Source organism: Artibeus jamaicensis, unplaced genomic scaffold (assembly GCF_021234435.1).
Source record: "Artibeus jamaicensis isolate MK-2021 breed Jamaican fruit bat unplaced genomic scaffold, CSHL_Jam_final contig_354, whole genome shotgun sequence".
NCBI lineage: Eukaryota > Metazoa > Chordata > Mammalia > Chiroptera > Phyllostomidae > Artibeus > Artibeus jamaicensis.
Window position 1 is genome coordinate 42686300 of NW_026521803.1, and position 18688 is coordinate 42704987.

The 18688-nt window shown below is 50.0% G+C and overlaps 1 protein-coding gene across 4 annotated transcripts in view; it reads right to left on the reverse strand.

Moving 5' to 3' along the window:
* Nucleotides 1-17679, reverse strand: part of CD226 (CD226 molecule) — a 52706-nt gene extending 35027 nt beyond the window's left edge. Inside the window, exons 1-3 of one of the 4 annotated variants that reach the window (XR_008391380.1) lie at nucleotides 17569-17679; nucleotides 4505-4576; nucleotides 3847-4185 (exon numbers count right to left, since the gene is read on the reverse strand). Coding sequence is in view for 3 of the 4 variants with exons in the window: in XM_037145507.2 (XP_037001402.2) it covers nucleotides 3847-4185; nucleotides 4505-4576; nucleotides 17569-17581 (424 nt within the window). In the remaining variant the exon portion in view is untranslated. Of the gene's footprint in view, nucleotides 1-3846; nucleotides 4186-4504; nucleotides 4577-4780; nucleotides 4989-11935; nucleotides 12094-17568 lie in introns of those variants that run through there. The other 3 variants (XM_037145507.2, XM_053664129.1, XM_037145517.2) reach the window with 3 other exon arrangements.
* Nucleotides 17680-18688: the final 1009 nt, after the last annotated feature.

Genomic DNA, 18688 nt, shown 5'->3' on the forward strand with positions numbered 1-18688 from the left:
TTTGAATGCTAGGAAAAGCCACCCTGCTTGCCACCGGCACTCCGTATAAAAGCAAACAGAAACAAAAACTATGAACAAAGGCACAGATGAGCATCCTTCATTCACCCAGTGCCAGCCACACTGGCCCGGGACCCAGTGACTCAACGGGAGAGCAGACTGAGGGGCCCCGGGCCTCGGAGGAGTGGAGACCCCTTTGCTTTTCCCTCCTTTCCATGGCTATTTATTTTCCCTTTTTTTGTTTATTTTGTTTTAAACACCCAAAACCCAGCATTGGTGTCTCAGAAAATGCACAAAAAGAACCGTCCTCTCAGTTAATATTGTGCTCTGTCAACAGGCAAATTCCAGCAAGGCCTGTGAAGGTCAGAGACGCCTGCCCCCTAATGGCACAGAGACAGTTCCAGGAGGGAACTGGGGAGCAGCACTGGACATCTGCGGCTCTGACCTGGACGAGAGAGACTTCTCAGTAAGGACAGGCTTGGAAGGTTCCAGGGAGGCACCCTGGTGTGTGAGCTCTTCCGGTCTTTGGGTGGCTGTGACCCATAAAACCACGCTCGCCACTCTGTACTCTCACCCACATGCCACCAGCACTCACCCTGCAGAGGAAACGTGGCCCAGACTCTGTCATCCTGGGCAGTCACCTCCAGTGCCAAGGAAATAGCAGTTGTGAGAAAGAGACCCCAGAGGTGCGAACTGTGTGGTTTCCGAAAGTCAGGGGAGAAAACCCAGGGGCTCTCTTGCCCCAGCTGCCCTGGGAACATCTTCAAGTGCCTGGGGAGTGGTCCAAGCTTGAGCTGCAGCCCACTCTCCAGCCACTCAGCCTAATGCGCCCCCACCCCAGGGATGGGAAAAAAATCTATGAGAAGAAGGAGAGGGTGTGAGTAAGTAAACAGACGTCTGCTCAAGAAGACCGCGGCGGATGGCATCCCTGCTGCAGATGGCCTGGTCGCATCTTGCAAGGAGTCCAGAGGCGAAAGCCTCTTCTGGGGGGGGGGGGGCAAGGGTAGACCACAGGGCCTCAGGGGCAGAAGCCCTGCAGCCACACACCTGGAAGCAACGACTCTCAGGAAGCCCCACCTTGCCGAGCTCGGACGTTACACTTCCTCAGCCCTCCAGGCACTGGATTTAATCTGTGCAGCCAGTCTCGCCCTGTCTGGGGGTGGTCCCTTCATCTCTCTCTCTGTGACTTCTGGTTACTTTCCTCCAAGAGCTGACTCTCCCCTGGGGCGTGTGCCCTCCAGCCCCCCACCCCCACCATCTTTGCCAACCAGAAGCAGGTCAACAGAAACCTCCCTGGCCTGAATTCCCACGAGAAGGGCAGGGGCCACCTCCTGGGTTTCCGCGAGTCCCTGGAGGCCCCTCACCATCTGCCCTCTGTGTATACTGTTGGATGCACGAAGCATGGGGATTCCTAAGCCTTTAAAATGTTTCTGTTTCATCAGTTGACTATTTCTTACAGGCTCAACTATCTTCTCTCTCTCTTAAATAAAAAACTGCCAAATTGTAACATCTGACAGAACCCTCTTTACTCGTGCGTGCGTGCATGTGTGTGTGTGTGCGTGTGTATGCCTGCCTGCCCACTCCGCAGATCTGGACTTGCCAGTCTCCATAATCACATAAGTAAATTCCTTACAATAAATTTCTTTCTCTGCATGCCACGTCTTATTAGCTCTGTTTTTCTGGAGGACCCTGGAGATTGCCAACACCAATAATAGAAGAGATGCACCGATTTACACTCTGACCAGCAGCAGATAAGCGGGCTGGTCCACAAAAAGCTATTGGCTCATTGGCCCTTAGACCCTTCCCTTTCTGCGGGGCTGCACCTGGTCTAGTCTTCCAGGGGGTGAAAAACACAGGTCTATCCTGTGCCTCCCTTTTGAAGGTCACCCAGTGCCTTCAGTGGTCCTCACCCTTCGGTGGTCCTCACTGTAGAGTGAGGCTCACACTCCACCAGGAACAGCACGATCCGGTGCCCTAACCTTCCAGACCCTTCTCTGACACTCCACTGCTTCACATTCAATGAAAATGGGGAATCTACCAGGTAAACCTTGACCTGGGACGCCCACATATCAGATGCTGAGGCCTCTTGCTGGTGGCAGGGAGAGGGTCCCATTCTCACAGTTTCTTCCTCCCCCTTGAGGCCACCTCTCAGGCCACCTCTAGTGACAGTGAAGGTGGCAGAGCCTGGTGTGAGAGCTACATCCCATCGAGGCATGTGCCCGAGTCAGACCGGTCCATTCTCTGTCCCCGGCAGGAGTCGGAACCTCCACTGTGCCCTTCTCCGTAGCACCCGGAACATCTAAGATACCCCTTTCTCTCCACCTCCTCTCCTTCCCTCACCCTGGCCCCCTGCCTTAAAAAATCCTCTCCCCATCTTCATGGGCCAGCACAACCTGCCCTTCCCATCCTGGTGCTGCAGCTGAGACACTCTGTGACCTTGAGTTCAGCAGTGACCCTGAGCCTCAGTCTCTTCATCTGTGTCATGGGCACACATGACCCCCCACGGTGCTTCACAAGGATTACATGAGATGACATGTGTTTACTTAGCACCCTGTGGGCACCCAGCAAGAGTGAGGGGGTGCAGTATTTGGGGTAGGCCACCCATTTTGGAGGGCACTTCCGTAATATCACAGCATTTGCTCTGGCTAGTAAGGCCAGAGACATATGGTTCTCAGTAACACACAGTAATCATTTGTGTACGTATGTGTGAGGACAGCCCCCAAATCTACTTTTAGCACATTTCTGGCATTTAATACACTGCCATTGACTACAGTCATTTGCTATACTTCAGACCTCAAGATGGATTCAGCCTACATCACTGCAACTTATAATACAGATGCCTTAAAGAGGAAGCATTACCTCAGATACCACATACTCTCTGAGTGCCCACTTGGACCACAGCTGGAGAATCATCAGACAAAGAAACACACACAGTTCCAAGTTACCCCTCCCTCACACTGTTGCTAACACCTGAAAACTTCATCACCATGCATTTCGTAACAAAAGCAGAGAAAATAATAATGATAGTAATAATACCTACCATTCCCCTATTACCAAGGCTAAGTTCCTGAAATACATGATCGCTAAACCCTTCGACAGAGAGATGGTTTTATTAACTCAAAGTATTACTAAGGAACCTGAGACGGGGAGAGGCTGAGCAGCAAACAAAAGATTATGTGGAAAGCGCCTGCTGTAAAAGTCGAGGCTTTCCAGTCCACCAGAACCGATCCATGTGGCTACGACACACTCAGCTATGACACTATCTGAAACCTCTGTTACAGGTAGCCACCAAGAACGTGCTGGGAGAGATCATCAGGTTCTTTTAGAAATGACAGCTCACCATTTCTGAAGGGTTCTCTGTAGTGAAACTTGAAGGAGAAAATGTAGGGAGTGTCTGAACTCTGCCCGGGTTCACCACTCGGTGCAGACTCAGCGCGGCAGGAAGGCCTGTGGCCAGCAGGGGCTGGGGCAAGCACGGCTGAGTGCCCGGCAAAGGGCAGGGGCACCGCATGACCGGAAGGAGGCCCTCGGAGGAAGGCACCCGGTTCCCAAACCCAAAGGCTGCCAACATCAGTTTACTGAGGGCCAGCTTACGGCTAAGACAAGAGAAGAACTGGGCTTTCTTCCACCACAGGCAAACTCCTGAGATGCTTCTTCTCCTCCAAGATGACAGCGCATTAAGAAAAACAAGACTCCAAGTTTTATGCCTCTGAAACCACATTCATAGAATGTAGACGGGAGTCCAAAAACCACGACGAAAACATGGTAAAGCATTTCACGGCTTCTATGTGGGCTTTATAGAATCCAACGTTGCAGATCAGTATAAAGGGAAATAAAACCGACGCTTACCTGCTGGAACCACCTGTATCACCTTCTCCCAAGATCCATATGGGAAGGTATCTAGACGACAGGAGTAGAAGCCAACATCAGCCTCCGAGGCGTTACGAATGGACAGCACCCTGTCGTTGAGCTTCGAGGGCGACTTGACCAAGTCCACCCTCCCAGCATAGGACTCCCTTATGACCTCGCCATAGTCGGGGTGGAAAATGGCAATAGACTCTTTCTTCGTGGCGTCCAGCCTGAACCACTCCATCTGGGTTAGGTGGAACGACAGCGGGTACACGCACTCCAGAGTCACCGTCTCCGCCAGCTTGATGGTTGTGTCCCAAAGCCTGTCTTCCCCTAGACCTGAAACAGACATCCTGTCAGTTCCCACCCCATCGCTCTGTGACTGAAACCCCACGCAGACGCCTGAAGCTCACGCTGAGCTTTCTGAGACGTGGCGGGGTAGGAAGCTGAGCTCGTGGCAGAGGCTCCCAGTGCCGACCGTAGTCAGTCTAACGAGGTTTCTGCCGCTGGTGATAGGTACTGGGAACGTTTAATTTTTCTGAACAAGTGAAAAATTATCTAAGCCAACAGAAGAGCATTGTCATTTCTGAACATGCCACGCTATAAGGCCAAAAAAAAAAAACCGAGTAAATTTTTAAAATAAAGACACTGTCTTTACCTTTGTAGACATGAAGAAGAGCCAAGAAGAGAGTCAGACGGTCCATCTCTGGAAAGCGCCTGGGAGGCTGGTCTATAAGAAAGGCAATTTTGATAATGTTATTCTCACAGGCCCAGCACGATGTACCATTTCCTTCCTCTCAGATGTTATCGGCAGCACCTCCTTTCTTTGAAGCATGAACACAGGAAAAAGGGCTCAGCTTCAAAGTCCAGCTTGCTCTCGTACAAGGACGGGCGGGTCTGAACTGCTTCTCTCTCGGGGAAATTGTCGACTTACCTTCACGCTTTCATTTTCTACAAAGATTCATTCATTGAACAAACATTTGCCAAGCGCACTCTCTGTGCCAAGCTCTAGGCAGTGAGCTGCACAGAGCAATACATTAAACTTTTAAACAATTCTTGCCATCATGGAACTTAGGTTCTAGTGGGAGGAAGCAGAAAGGAAAACACGAGGTAAGGAGGAGAGTAAGTTGTAGGTGGTAACTGCATGAGAGAAAACACAGCAGGGCGTGGGGACAGGGAAGGCGCTGTCTTATTTCCCTTTGATAGAAAGGCCCAGGAAGTCCCCATGAGAACAGGAGATTGGAGCAGAGACCCAAGAGCAAGGGCGGAGCCTGTGGCGGGGATGTGGCAACCCTCAGGCAGCGGCAGCCCGGGCTGACCTCAGGCACTCGCTCTAGGTGAGGAAGGGACCCGCAAAGCGTCTCCTGATAAATCAGTGGCATGGCTCAGGAGAGAGCCAATCGGCCAGTCGACCACATGGGTGATTTTTTCTAACTTTTTACTTTTTAATCATTACAGAGACACAGGAATTTGCCCAGACAGGACTGGGAAGACCTGTGACCCCTGTAACCAGTGTCCCCAATGGTCACATCTTCTGTGACCGTCGTGCAGTATCAATGCGTGATCGATTTCTTTGGTTCATCATCGCTCCCTCCCACCTCTTGTAAAATGACGGTTTAGTTTCTCGAGATCTTTGTCAGGAACATAGTACCATGGAAGCATAAAAATATAGTACTGTCTCTATGGCAACAGGAGTCACACAAATGCAGGTGGCCCCTGATGGGAGTGTCAGAATAAAAGGTGAGTAAAAACTGGGCATCGGAGGGGCAGCAGCCACTACAGACAGTTCTGCCTGCTGCCCACACTGAACCCCCATGTTTGTCACCCCGAAGTTTGTCACTGGGTGTTCACTGGTTAACATCAGTGGCTGAGCTGGGACTTCTTCCAAAAACATGAAATCAAGTACGAAATCGACAATGTCATGATGATCAGAACAAAATCATAATGCGTACATGTAAAAATGTATGGTGCCAGCTTTTGTTTACATGGCGTTCAATTTTCCCAACACTTGCACACTGATGCTGTTATTTGTGCTTGTAACAACTCTGTGGTAGCCACACAACACGTCTGCTATCTCTTTTTTGTGAGTAACTCAGTCACACAATTTGCTGCAAATTTTACTGTGCGGTACCAGACTCCCTGCTTGGGCCCCAGAAATGCCAGCCTGGGACAGCAGAGCCTCGGCCCTCAAATCGTGTGCAGTATGCTTCGTCAGGAGGATTAAAGGAGCAGTTTGCTACAATAACACTTGATAATTTCTACACGAGTCATCTGATCAAGTTCTATAGTATCCCAGTGAGGGAACAATTCCTGCTAACAGATTTGGGCAAGTTTCCTAGAAAAGGCGCAAGGGATCCTGGGCCTTCCTATCTGAGTAAGACTGTCCAAGCAGAAAAACGAGAGAAAGATCATGGTATGATGACAGGAAACACTATCAGGAAATGGGGTGACCACAGTCTAGTGGGTGGGAGCTGACGCAAGTGAACTCGGGTCTGGATCGCAAGTGTCTTCGATGGCATACACAATGTGTTAGAAACCACCCCGCCTGGTTTCAGGAGCTGTAACCCCCCAGGGCTAAGGCTGAGTGAGCGACCTTCGGACCATAAGCCACTAAGGAGACAAAGCTTATCTCCCTGGCAGGAGCGCCGCTTCTGCTCTTTCATCCATAACTGGCCCCCAGTGCTTGATCAGTTAGCCAATGATAGGTAAGATTCCCCAAGGGGGGAACAACCTAAGACAGGCATGATCACGTGGAGGCCCCAGGGAAGGACTTGGGGGGCTATGGAGAAAGGGGGTGATGGACCTCGCCCCCCGGCTTTGATGAAGCCTGAGTCCTCAGTCTGTCTGTGAGAAGTCTCCGAGAATTCCTTGGCTATCTGCCTCCTCTGCCTGACTTAAGCCTGGAAACAATGACAGAGGGTGGTGCAGCCTTGTGCTGGGAATGGCGAGTTCCCCGGGTGATCTGGCATGAGAAAGAATTCCTAACAATCCTGTGAAGCCTGCTTTGCTGAGAATGCTTTTAGTTAAATGATAAGGGCCCGAGCAAAAAGTGAGTTTATGTTCCCAAAGTTCTGTAGCCTTTTAGCTGACAGCCCCGACTTAGGAGAAGCCCTAATGGGTCTTTGTATACGATCTACTGTTTACTGCCTGACAATGATTAATAAGTTGTACCTGAACCCTGTGCAAAAAAAACCAATAAAAGGCTGTCTAGGCAAGGATCATTGGGCTCTCCCTTTGAGAGAGTGGCCAAGCTGCTCTGAAGTGCTCCCCCCTTGAGGGAGTAGCCGTGCGGTCCCTTTCCCTCCACAGGACTCGGTACTCCATGTGAATTTGTCTCATGTCTCATCCATGACACTGTGGGCACTGCTGATCAGTGCACGCGTCAACAATGAACTTCATGCTTGGCCATCAGGTCCCACAGCATCCTGCTCACACCTGTGACTCAGCCCCAAGTATGATTCCTGGGACGTACGTCTATGGCACACACGTAGCCCTGAAGGAATCTTTTCAAAGTCATTTCAGCTAGATCCATGGAGGTGACATGGGAACAAAAATGACAGGAAATTGATTCTACAGAGATGGGTTGAGATAACATTTGCTCTTATAGACTTTCTGGTTTGATTATAAAAGCAAGTGGAAGCTATTAGAGTCTTTTAGGTACCAGAACAGGATCTGAATTAAACTCTTAGACAGACAACTGAGCATCACCTGTTTCTTCATCCTCACCCCTAACGGAAACCTGACTTTGGGGATCTATTCCTTCTCCCACACCACAGCGATACTAGGAGAAATCCAAGTTGACAACTATGACTATTGGGGCGCAGCAGTGGAGAAACCAACTGTGGACTGAATTGATCACGCTAAGAAAGGGACATCATGAACACCCCATCTCGACGACAGGTGTCTCTCCCTCCCTTTGTTCCCTCCTCCCTCTGTCTCCTCCTTTTCCTTCTCCTCTTCCTCTTTTTTCTTCATCTTCATCTTCTTCTCTATCTCCTCCCCCACCCCATTGGAATCGTATTGCATTCTTATTGCACTTAAATAAGGAAAAATGTTCAGCCCAAAGACACAGAGGACGGCAGAAAGAGACAGGCATGAAGTTGGGTCGCAGACGGCATCACTGAGCCACTGAATTCAAAACTCAAATCTGAGCATATTGTCTGAGGTTATGAATTCCCATGTTCTATGAGCCTCTGGGAAAACAAGTTTCTGTCTCCTGCATCCACATACCTCAGCACTGGCCACTGCAAGAAGACTGGACTGGGAGGAAGCAAAACGGGACATCTGACTTGGGACACTGCCACCTTGATCTGAGTGAGATGGGCTGGTGGCTCATTCCAAGGAGATTCCCATGAAGATGAAGGGTGAGGGACTGACAGTCACACGGACATATGACAAGGACAGGCTTCCTGCCTCCATGGGACCCATCAGGGTCCGGTTAGGAAGGCAGAGCCTTGCCCACTGGTTCAATAGAAGGCATTTCATAAGAAAAACTACTAGAAAGAGTAATAGGAAAGCAAAAGAAAAAAGAAGCCAGTCGGAAGCAGGGAGACAACTCAGAGAGGCGCCTGAGGAGGAATCTACTTCTGGCCCTCCGATCAGAGGGCCTCGGGCCGGGACTGCTCACCGTGAGGCAGCCTCTCCGACCCTGGGGCCCAGGGGGAAACACAGTCCCTCCAGAGCTATCAGGAGAAGCCAAGGAATGGCTCCACCAGAAAACACGGGAAGCGGCCAATGAGCAAACCTGTGCTTGGAAAACCGAAGTGACTGCTAGTGAAGGGCCCCCATGAAAACGCACAGTGGGCCTCACGCTCCGTGGTGAAGCCTGCCCCCAAAGATCAGGTGCCAGACAAGGATGCCCACTTTCCCTACCACCATTCACGTTGACTCTGAAGTTCTGGCCAGAGCAGTTAGGCAAAAGAAAAAAAAAAAAAGAAAGAGAAATGAAAGGCATCTAAATTGCAAGGGAAAGGCAATCCACAGATTTAATGCGGTTCTTATCAAACTTTCAATCATCTCTGTGGCCTTTCTTTGGTTTTGCTTTTGCAGAAGTGGAAAAGCCGGTCCTCAAATTCAGGTAGAATTGCAAAGGGGCCTTGGAAAAGAGAAAAAGGGACACTGTGAGTCACAACTTTCTAGTAGCAGCTGGGAATGAGCGATGCAGGTCAAAGTCCAAGTTGTTAATGATTCATGATATGAATCATCATTAAGCACTTATTAAACAAATACCAAAACATATATACACATATATGTATCAAGTGTATGTGAGTGCATGATTGTACGTGTCGCCAAGAAAAGAAAGAGGGTAAATGTGGCAGAGGCGCAGGGGGAGAGGAAGGAGGCACAAGACACTGGGTACGGGCCCTACAAGAAATTAGATGTAACATGGCATCATCTGCTCTCCGCTGCGCCTACTGCAGCTCCTCCCTGAACTTCCTCCTCACAGGAAAAGGGCCCCAGGTACGGTGGGCGGGGAGGGCCATCACTGAAGAAAAGGTACTGATTGATAATAACTTACAGTGACCCCTTCGTTCATTCCCAAGAATCCGAAGCCAACCGAGCTAAGAGACAAAGACAGTGCCTGCGCCCTTGTATTCTAAAGCGACTCAAATCCAGGGAGGTAACTGATCTGAATGAGAGGTGCGGGAGGACGTGTGGCTGCAGATGAACTTCAGCTGTGACATTTTTGCTGCGGATGAGCCCTCTGTGTCGCCATCCGAACAAAGACAAATAGCACACTTCAGCTCTCTGTGGTGTAGGCAGCCATGTTTTGCATGATTTATGGAGGGATTCTGGCTTGAGGTTTTGTTGTTGTTGTTTTTAATAGAGCTGTCCGTATAAAAGCACTCCATCCTCCAGGAAGTCATTAATCAAAATATTACTGGAGGTCTCCACTGGTGAACCACATAAGGATGAATCCATCCGCAAGTTCACCTAGGGGACCTGGGCTGGTGACGCCTCTTACCCTGTCCCCACAGACATGTCTCTGTCTCCCCAAGGGCACTCTTCTGCTTTCTGCACAATGTCTGCTTTCACATCTCTGCCCTTCCTGAATATCGGCACCATTCTAGTCTCCCTACTCAGTAACCCAAGTCCCCGCTTCCCCAGCCCACTGAGACTCAGGACTGTTCTGATTCCATTCCTCGCTGCTGCTTTAGCAACCACTGGCCAGCTGCAGCTGCAGAACAGAAAGCCAGGAGAGCTTCTCCCATTTGGCAAAGGAAATAGACTTCCAGGAAGTCCAGGAAGCTCAGAGAGTCCCAGAGAAGCTGGACCCAAGAAGGAACACACCAAAGCACATCATCATTACATTAGCCAAGATTAAAATGAAGGAGAGAATACTAGAAGCAGCAAGAGATAAGGGGACAGTCACCTACAAAGGAGTTCCCATCAGACTGTCAGCGGATTTCTCAAAAGAGACCTTACAGGCAAGAAGGGGCTGGAAAGAGAGGTATTCCAAATCATGAAAATCAAAGACCTACAACCAAAATCCTCTATTCAGCAAAGTTTTCATTTAGAATGGAAGGACAGATAAAGTGCTTCTCAGATAAGATCAAATTCAAGGAGTTCATCATCACCAAGCCCTTATTATATGAAATGTTAAAGGGACTTACCTAAGAAAAAGAAGTTAAAAAAACATGAACAGTGAAAGGACAGCAAACTCACAGTTATTAACAACCACACCTAAAACAAAAGCAAACTAAGAGGACAGCTAGATCAGGAGCGGAACCATAGAAATGGAGATCACATGGAGGGTTAGCAACAGGGGAGTGGTAGGAGGAGAAGTGGGGAGAAGGTACAGAAAATAAGTAGCATAGACGGTAGGTAGAAAATAGATAGGGGGAGGGCAAGAATAGTATGGGAAATATAGAATCTAAAGAACTTGAGACACGTGGTCATAAACTAAAGGGGGAATGGTGGGGGAGAGGTGTGCAGGGTGGAGGGGAATGAAGGGGGGGAATAGAACAACTGTAATGGCATAATCAACAAAATATATTTAAAAAGAAAAAAGAAAAAGAAAGCCAGTGGGCGCCTGCGTGCACGGACGCCTGGGGCTGGGAAGGTCTTGGGAGTGCTGTCCTAGCTGTGAAGAGGCACCTGCTTCCAGAAAACCTTCCACGGGGACGTTGCAGTCTGGGTTTCTGAGTCCTGCCTCAAAGGACTTCCTGTCTCCTTGAGAGAATCTTCCCAATGAGGGGCATGCGCTTTCCCTTCCAGGGGTATCCGACCTGCATGTGGCCCGTGGGCTGTGTGTAGCTCATGATGGCTGTGAGTGCCAGAGTCATAAATTTACTTAAAGTGTTAGGAGATGATTTTGTAATTACATGTCACAATGTATTTAATGTGTGGCCCAGAGGTGCCAGGAGGTTGGCCACCCCTGCTAGACCGTGATGCCCTAGACCTTCAGCATGCGGCAGACCCACGCGCTCTGAGGGAACCAGAAACACGCACTTGCATTCAAAGCAGAGACTTCACTTTGGGCTCAGAGTGAATCCTCCAGGACAAGGGTCTGCAGACTACCGCCCATGGGCTGAATCCAGCGGACTCTATAAACGGTTCTGTTGGCACTGGGCCAGGCTCTCTTCTCTGCGTGTTTTCTGTGGCTGTTTTTGTGCAATAATGAATAGTTGCCACTAAGACCATATGGCCAACAAAACTGAAAATACTCACTTTCTGACCCACTACAGAAACCGTTCGCCAGCCCTTGGGCAGGATACTCTTTCGGTCATGAACGTTCAGTGCGTGAGTTCACCCTTGCTCAGTCTTTCTGCTCATTAGACGCTGGGAGAATCAGCTCCACTTTCTTATTCTCAAGAACTCTGCTCCTGGACCTCCTATACCTCATACAGTTCTTCTGGAAACAGCCTGAGGAGTACTTACAAGACACCCCTTCACCAACCACCCCCATCGTCACACTCACAGGAGCACAGAGACCGACCATCCAGCTAATGACACCTGTGTCCCCAGGCTCTTTCCCCTCTGCACCCATTGAGACCACATTTCATTCGCAGCCCCACTCTTGGGACGCTGGTGATTTTACAAGTGAGAACTTGGTCCCTTCCAGACCTTTTTCTAGAAAGTTACTAACCTTGAGATCGGAGAGCCTGCAGGCTCTAACTCCTTTTTCCCAGAGCGCGGCCCGGCGAAGGGCTTCCTCTGTCTCCGGTGGCCTCTCTGCCTCAGCCTGTCCCCGCCCCTGTCATCGGCCAGCTCCCTGCTTCCTCATTCCTTAGGGGCTGTCATCCAGGGACGTCACTAGTCCCACGGCGTTGCAGTGTCTGACTCCTCTGTCCACCTGAGGTCCTTCGGGCAGGAGCTGAGGTCAAGCACTAACATGTCGGTAAGCGCTGGGGTTTGAAGGATCAAAACCAGACAAGCGGACCTGCTTCTGGAAGCATCGTTACCATGTCAGGGATTCAGACTCATTCCATACTCGGATGCAGTTCTCTTCCCCCTGATGACTCAACTGTTGAAAAGGATGAACTGCTAATTTCATCTCCCAGCTCTAAATTGAAAGCACACACAAACCATCGTGTTGGTTTCTACCCCTTTCCTTCCCCATCAGTGTTCCTGCCACTCAAAGCCCTGGGTAGTCAGAAGCGTCTGAAATAAGGAAGCTCTCTCACCTCAGCCCATGGCTCGGCGGGTCTCCGTCAACATCCCATGGACTCTTCATGGTTTTGTTCTTAGCCTCCCATTTGCTGACGCAAAACCTCCCCAAGTGGCCGTTTCCTAAGAACTGTCCCAGGAAGTTCAGCAGCTGGTGTGTGTTAGAAGAAAGTCTCTGTGCTGTTCCAGAGGGCAGCCAAGTTGGTTGTATTAATATTTACCCTTTCAAAAAATCTAAAATATGTTTATTGATTTTGGACAAAAGGGAAGGTAGAGAGAGAAAGAGGAAAACATCAGTGTGAAAAAGAAACACCTGCTGCCTCTCATACAAACCTCGACCAGGGATTGAACCCACAACCTACGTAGGTGCCCTGACTAGGAATCAAACTGCAGCCTTTTGGTGGATGGGACGATGCTCCAACTGAGCTGCCTGGCCAGGGATTATTTACCCTTTTGATTTATTAGTTAATGGAGGGTCCCTATTGCTTAAACCACCAGGAAGGATTGCGGCTGAGGCTGAGTTTGTTTAATTTGTGGGAATCCTGGGAAGGAAAGAAGGAAGGAAGGAAGGAAGGAAGGAAGGAAGGAAGGAAGGAAGGAAGGAAGGAAGGAAGGAAGGAAGGAGGGAGGGAGGGAGGGAGGGAGGGAGGGAGGGAGGGAGGGAGGGAGGGAGGGAGGGAGGGAGGGAGGACCGGGTCTCATGAGACAGAGGAGAAGACATGTCCTGGGGGCCATGGCACTGGCCTCTCCTGTAGACCACTCATCTGTCTGAAAGTGTGGGGAGGGAAATGTCCTTTCATTGCAAAAATGGCTTTTGAGCACTTACTGTCGGACAGAAATGGCTTTCCGTTATAAAACCCTGCCTTCGATGCCTCGCTATCTTCAAAACAGCATCAAACTCTTCAGTGACGTACAGGGCCAGACCTGAGCGGCAGCTGAGCCTTTCCCAGGCTGATGTCTTTGGAGGTCGTTCCCTCCCACCCGCCTCTGCAGACCTCCTGATAGTCCACAGTCCGAGAACAGACCCACAGCGCAGGCCCTTGGCCCACGGGGCTCCCTGGCTCCTCCCATCCCTCTCCATCTGCAGGGCCCAGCTCAGATGGCCCTCCTAGGGTTACTCATGAGCCCCCACGACTGGACGGGTACAAGTCCCACACACTCCCTGAGACCCTGGGTGGACCCTTATTGTCACAGGGACCACGTCCTTTGGGATGTCCCATTTCTTTGCTGCATTTCTTATGAGCCTAACAAATGCCTTCAGGGCCGAGACAGAGGCTTTGCCCTTGGAGCCGGCCCAGGGCCGGGCACGCGGCTGGCATTCAGTCCGTATTTGCTGACAGCGGGCAAACCGATGGCTTCTACGTGTGCTGTGTCACCCTGTGCTCCAGACACTCATTGCAACCCCGGGGTCCAGCCAGTTCCCACATGTGGTGTTTGTCCTTTGCCTCACCTCTTTCCCCCTCAAACAAGACAAAAAGAAACCTTGCCCTCCTAAAGGACATTGATTCTCCAGGACAAACCCGAAGACAAATTTTTCTATTTGGGGCCTCCTCTTTCTCACAATGTCTCTGGGGGCCCTGAATGGACCATGACCATCAGCTGAAACAGTCACTGTCTACACAGATGACACATCACAGAAATGTCAGCGCCATTGTCACGCCTGTAGGATTTGGTTTCGCCCACTGTTTGATTCACACAGTCCAGGGGTATGTAACAACCTCTCCCAAATCACCCTGTCCCTCATCATCACTTCCTAATTCAGCATCCACACGCAAACACACACACACACACCCCATGACCATCATCATCCTTGGCATCGCCCACATCCCGTACTGAAGTTACCGCTATTATTAAGGAGGAAAAATGAACACAGTTTCTGTTGTTTTTCTGTAGGGACCCTGTGGTCCCGTCAGGTTGCTTTAGCTTCTGTCTGGAGACTCTTGAAATCCTGCAGTCTTGCCAATTGCAAAGAACCTCACGATTAGCTTGTGTCCATCCCCCCGGGGGACGCAGACCACATCTTGACTTCCGGAACGCAACACTGTTCTTCCCACCAGGAAGCTAGGTGATCTTATTCAACACACAGGGGAAATGTTTAAAAATCACGCAGACTCTAATGAATCCCACATCCTCCGTAAAAAACCTCCTGAGGCCAGTAAAACTGCCTTGTGCCTCTAGAGGAAAGTCACCCTAAACGTTCCAACCAGGGGACAGATGGGGGGAAGGCAAGAAGATTCGTGGGGCAGAAGGCTGTGTAAGAGACGGGCCAAGTCCCTCCTTTGTTTGTCAGTAAACCCCAGTGAAAGGCCTTTCAGCGGCTCCTTTGTCAGTAGACGCAGGGAGGGAGGCAGGAGCCCTCGGGGCCTGGGTGGAGCACCCGCCTGGCTTCCTCCATCCCCCTGGCCCCGAAGGTCAGCAGGGCACCCACTCAGTGTGCAAACAGGCAGGGAGAGGCAGGAAAGCACGCACCTACCCCCTCTTTCCCGTACAAATCGCATTTCAGGGGAACCGAAGTTCTCTTAAGGAAAAAAAAAATCAGCTACTAAGTAGAAAAAATAATAGGTATTTTAACATCATTATTTTGCAATTCCTTTTAAAATGTCAGACTAAGGCCATTTTCGTAGCTGCTAAAGCCCATAGGTGAAGGTTTGGGAGGAACTTTCCAATGGAAGCTACTGCCCATTGATAGTACCTGGGCCTCTAACCCACTGTGACTGCTGTGACGTGGTGCCCCTGGACAGCAGGGGACACAGGAGCCAGAGAACAGCACCACTGGGGCACAGTCTTACCAAAGCACTCGGAGCCTGACCCGGGCCAGCCTCTAGGAGGAACGTGTAGTATGTAAGAAGTGCAGGGCATAGAAGAGCAAGTTCAAGGGCACCACGGGATGGCCATGAACTTCACAGGGAAAGCAAGAGATCCTGCAGAACACGTCTCGGGGTCTCAGAGAACAAACAGCAGTTATCGTCCACAGAAGAAAATTCTGCCCAATCCCCTAAATGCCCCGAAGGCACTTGCTGGTTCTGAGTAGTCTTTTCTAATAAAAAAAAAAACACAGAGCAACCTTGAAGCTTAATGAGCATGACGAAGAAAATGGACTAGAAACTAATGGCGAGCTGGATGGGGAGACCCTGAAGGCGGGGAGGACCACCACCAATGAAGATGTTAAACATTGCTCCAGGGGTTTTAACAGATGCGACAAGTTTTTAAAAAGAATGAGGAATTGTAAATGCTGAGGAATTATTTTGAATTTACTATTATTTGTAGTTGATCAACCTGGAGAACTTTGATAGAATCAATTAAAAACGAATCAAAGAATAAATAAGGTGTCAAGCAAAATAAATTTGTAGGACTCACTAGCTTTGTCTGATGGCATATTTAAAAAGTAAACATATATGACACGTGTGCATACACGTGTAGGTGGAATGTGTAGGAATGTGCCCCACGGATGTATAGGAACCATGCGAAACCTGTGAATTCCATCAAAGTAAACTTAATGTCTTGAACAGATGGAGGTAACATGCTATGTTCCTCTGCGGCAACACCCCATTTGGGGAAAACACATGAGAATGTTTTTTAATTTCCCTGGAATTTCATGATCTCTTATGTTTTCGAGCAGGCTGGGCCACCAGTCACTGTCCCATCAGGGCTCTGGCTGACCACACGCGACAGGGGACGGCAGCGGCCACAGGGGGCGGTCAAAGGCCCTTCTCCAAGGCACTCAGCTCGTTGTGTGTGTGTGTGTGTGTGTGTGTGTGTGTGTGTGTGTGTGTGTGCGTGTGCTCAAAGTGTACCAGTGTTCTTGGGGGGCAAGAGCCCTGTTCAAGTGCAGAACAGCCAAGAGCACATCCAATAACAAGAAACACGGAGAGAGGCTCCCTGCACTACCATCTGGCAGGGCAGTGATAAAGCTGAGATGACAAAGTGCCTTATTCTGTGAGCACTGAGGGCTCAGAAGGAGACTCACGTGTTACAGGTTTTCTGGGGCAGAGATTTGCACACAGCTGGCTGAGAAGAGAACACTCTTGACCTTGGCCTCCAGCAGTCCCGGGGCCCATGAGAGGGTGGCAAAACTGGTGATCCTGGCCCATCCCCTGGGGAGCCAAGACCCGAGAGACCTGCCCTGACCCTGCTTCAAGGCACCCACAGTGTCCCCCGCAGCGGGGAGCTGCTTTCAGAATTCTGGGGAGATGCTAGAGCGGAAGGCTGTTCCGAAGACACAGCCTCACAAACACTGGCTGGCTCTCGGGACACGCGAGTGGCCCCACTTCATCCGGTCCCTCCTGCTGAAAGTGGGAGGAGTAAGCAGACCTGCGGCGAGGCAAGGCTCGCCCGGAAAGCCAGATACGTATATACAGAAAGTGGAGGATAAAGTGTATATAAGGACATATGAAGATAATATATAACATACGTGTGTTAAGATAATGTACATGACAATAACATATATCAAAATGCATAGAATATATATATGTATATATCACAAATACCAAAGCCAGCAAAAATGTGAGAGCTTTTTCTACATAAGAACTAAAAACTGGGACATGGCTCACTTCACACACTAACAAAGGAAAAGAAAAGGCGAGAGAACTGGGAGAGGAATCTATGGAAGTCTGGAGACAAGTGTAGCATTTTCTAAATGAGAAGCATTTAGACACTCCTGACAGAATAATCCACGGACACCCCACGAGGAAAAGAGGCAACCGGCACTGGACGTCGGACCACAGCTGCGGAGTCAGCACTGAGTATGGAGGATTTTGCGTGGCACATCCTCTGCCCCAGCCAGGCTGACTCAGGGTATTTATTAATCCAAAGGACGGATAAATTTAGCAGATTTCGCAGAGATGTGTATTCAAAAGTGTGTGCTTCTAACGGCATTATTTGTGTTCATAAAGTTAGAGACCAGTCTCTATCCCTGTCTCTAGCAGACTGGCAAACGCGTGGGGTGAAACACCCGCGTTCTCTTCACTGCTTGTGCAGGTCTTCACGGAGACACGTGACATATCTCCAACAAGCAGCTGAAGCACCTTTTTTAACGCCTGTGATAAGAAGACAGTGAAGGAGGCACCTGGGAGTGGCTCCTATCTGGCACAGCGGCCCAAGCCCACCACTCACCTGGCTGGGGCATCTCCAGGACTCAGCCGGCCTCTTCTTTCTCTGTGTACAACTTTCCCTCACCGACGATCTCACGGTTTCAAGGACATGAACATTTGCACGAACGTTTTCAGGACTCCCAACCTCAGATATCAAGCCCGGAGAAGGAGAAAACTGTCTGGGAATGTGTTCTCAATGACCCAGGAAATGGGAGACAGCCGGGTTTCGGGGAGCGACAGGGACTTGCTGATGTCACATATCTCTTCCCCCCAGCTGACAGCTCTTTCCTTCCCCCTCTATAACCCACAGGACTTTGATAGCTTTCCATCTGCGTCCTGGTTAGTTGGTGAGGAAGGAGTCCTCACCACACTCTAAGCCAAAGAACGTGGGCTTTGCCACGACTTGAGTTCAAAACCTGGTCCGATTCTGAGCACTTCGATGGCGGCGCAGGCCCTGCAGAGCCAAGGTGGGCACCCAGGCAGGCACAGCCCACACTGGGATCCTCTCGCCAAGTGCACCCACTTTTAGCAGGACTCAGCCAGGACCGTTCAAGAAAGTGAGAAATGAGATGAAAGCGAAATTGGGCTATGTCCTAACTCCAAGTCCAGTCTGAGTGATGGTGCATGCAGCTTGTGTCAAACCTTGTATGTTTGGCTTGTGTTCAGTCATTTCACTGTTTCCCATTTGCTTAGATCTCTGCTGTTGCGAACACCTTTCCCGCTCCTCTCGCTCCTTAAGTTACGCTTATGGATTTCTCTGGGGACGTTTTCTCCCTAGAGAGAGTTCTCCCTAGGAGAAGTTCTCCCTTCTCCTGATGCTTTTCTTTGCTTTGAGCACCAGTGCGCCTCTCTCTCCCTCAGCCGTTGCCCAGAGCAACTACCCTTCCCCCACACCAGTGCCTGCACAAGAAGCTGAGATGTCCTCCAAGTTCAAAGTTGCACCATGGACACCATTTTCCCCATAGTTCAACTGGGTGGTCAGACATTCCTTTACCAACATCAATCAGACTTCAGACTCCTGCATGAACAGGCTGAAACTCCATTTTCCTGCACTTAAGAAAACCAGAAATTAAAATACATGTTGTCTTCTAACTAGAATGCTAAAATCACCTGGCCGATACACTATCATCCAGGACACGCTT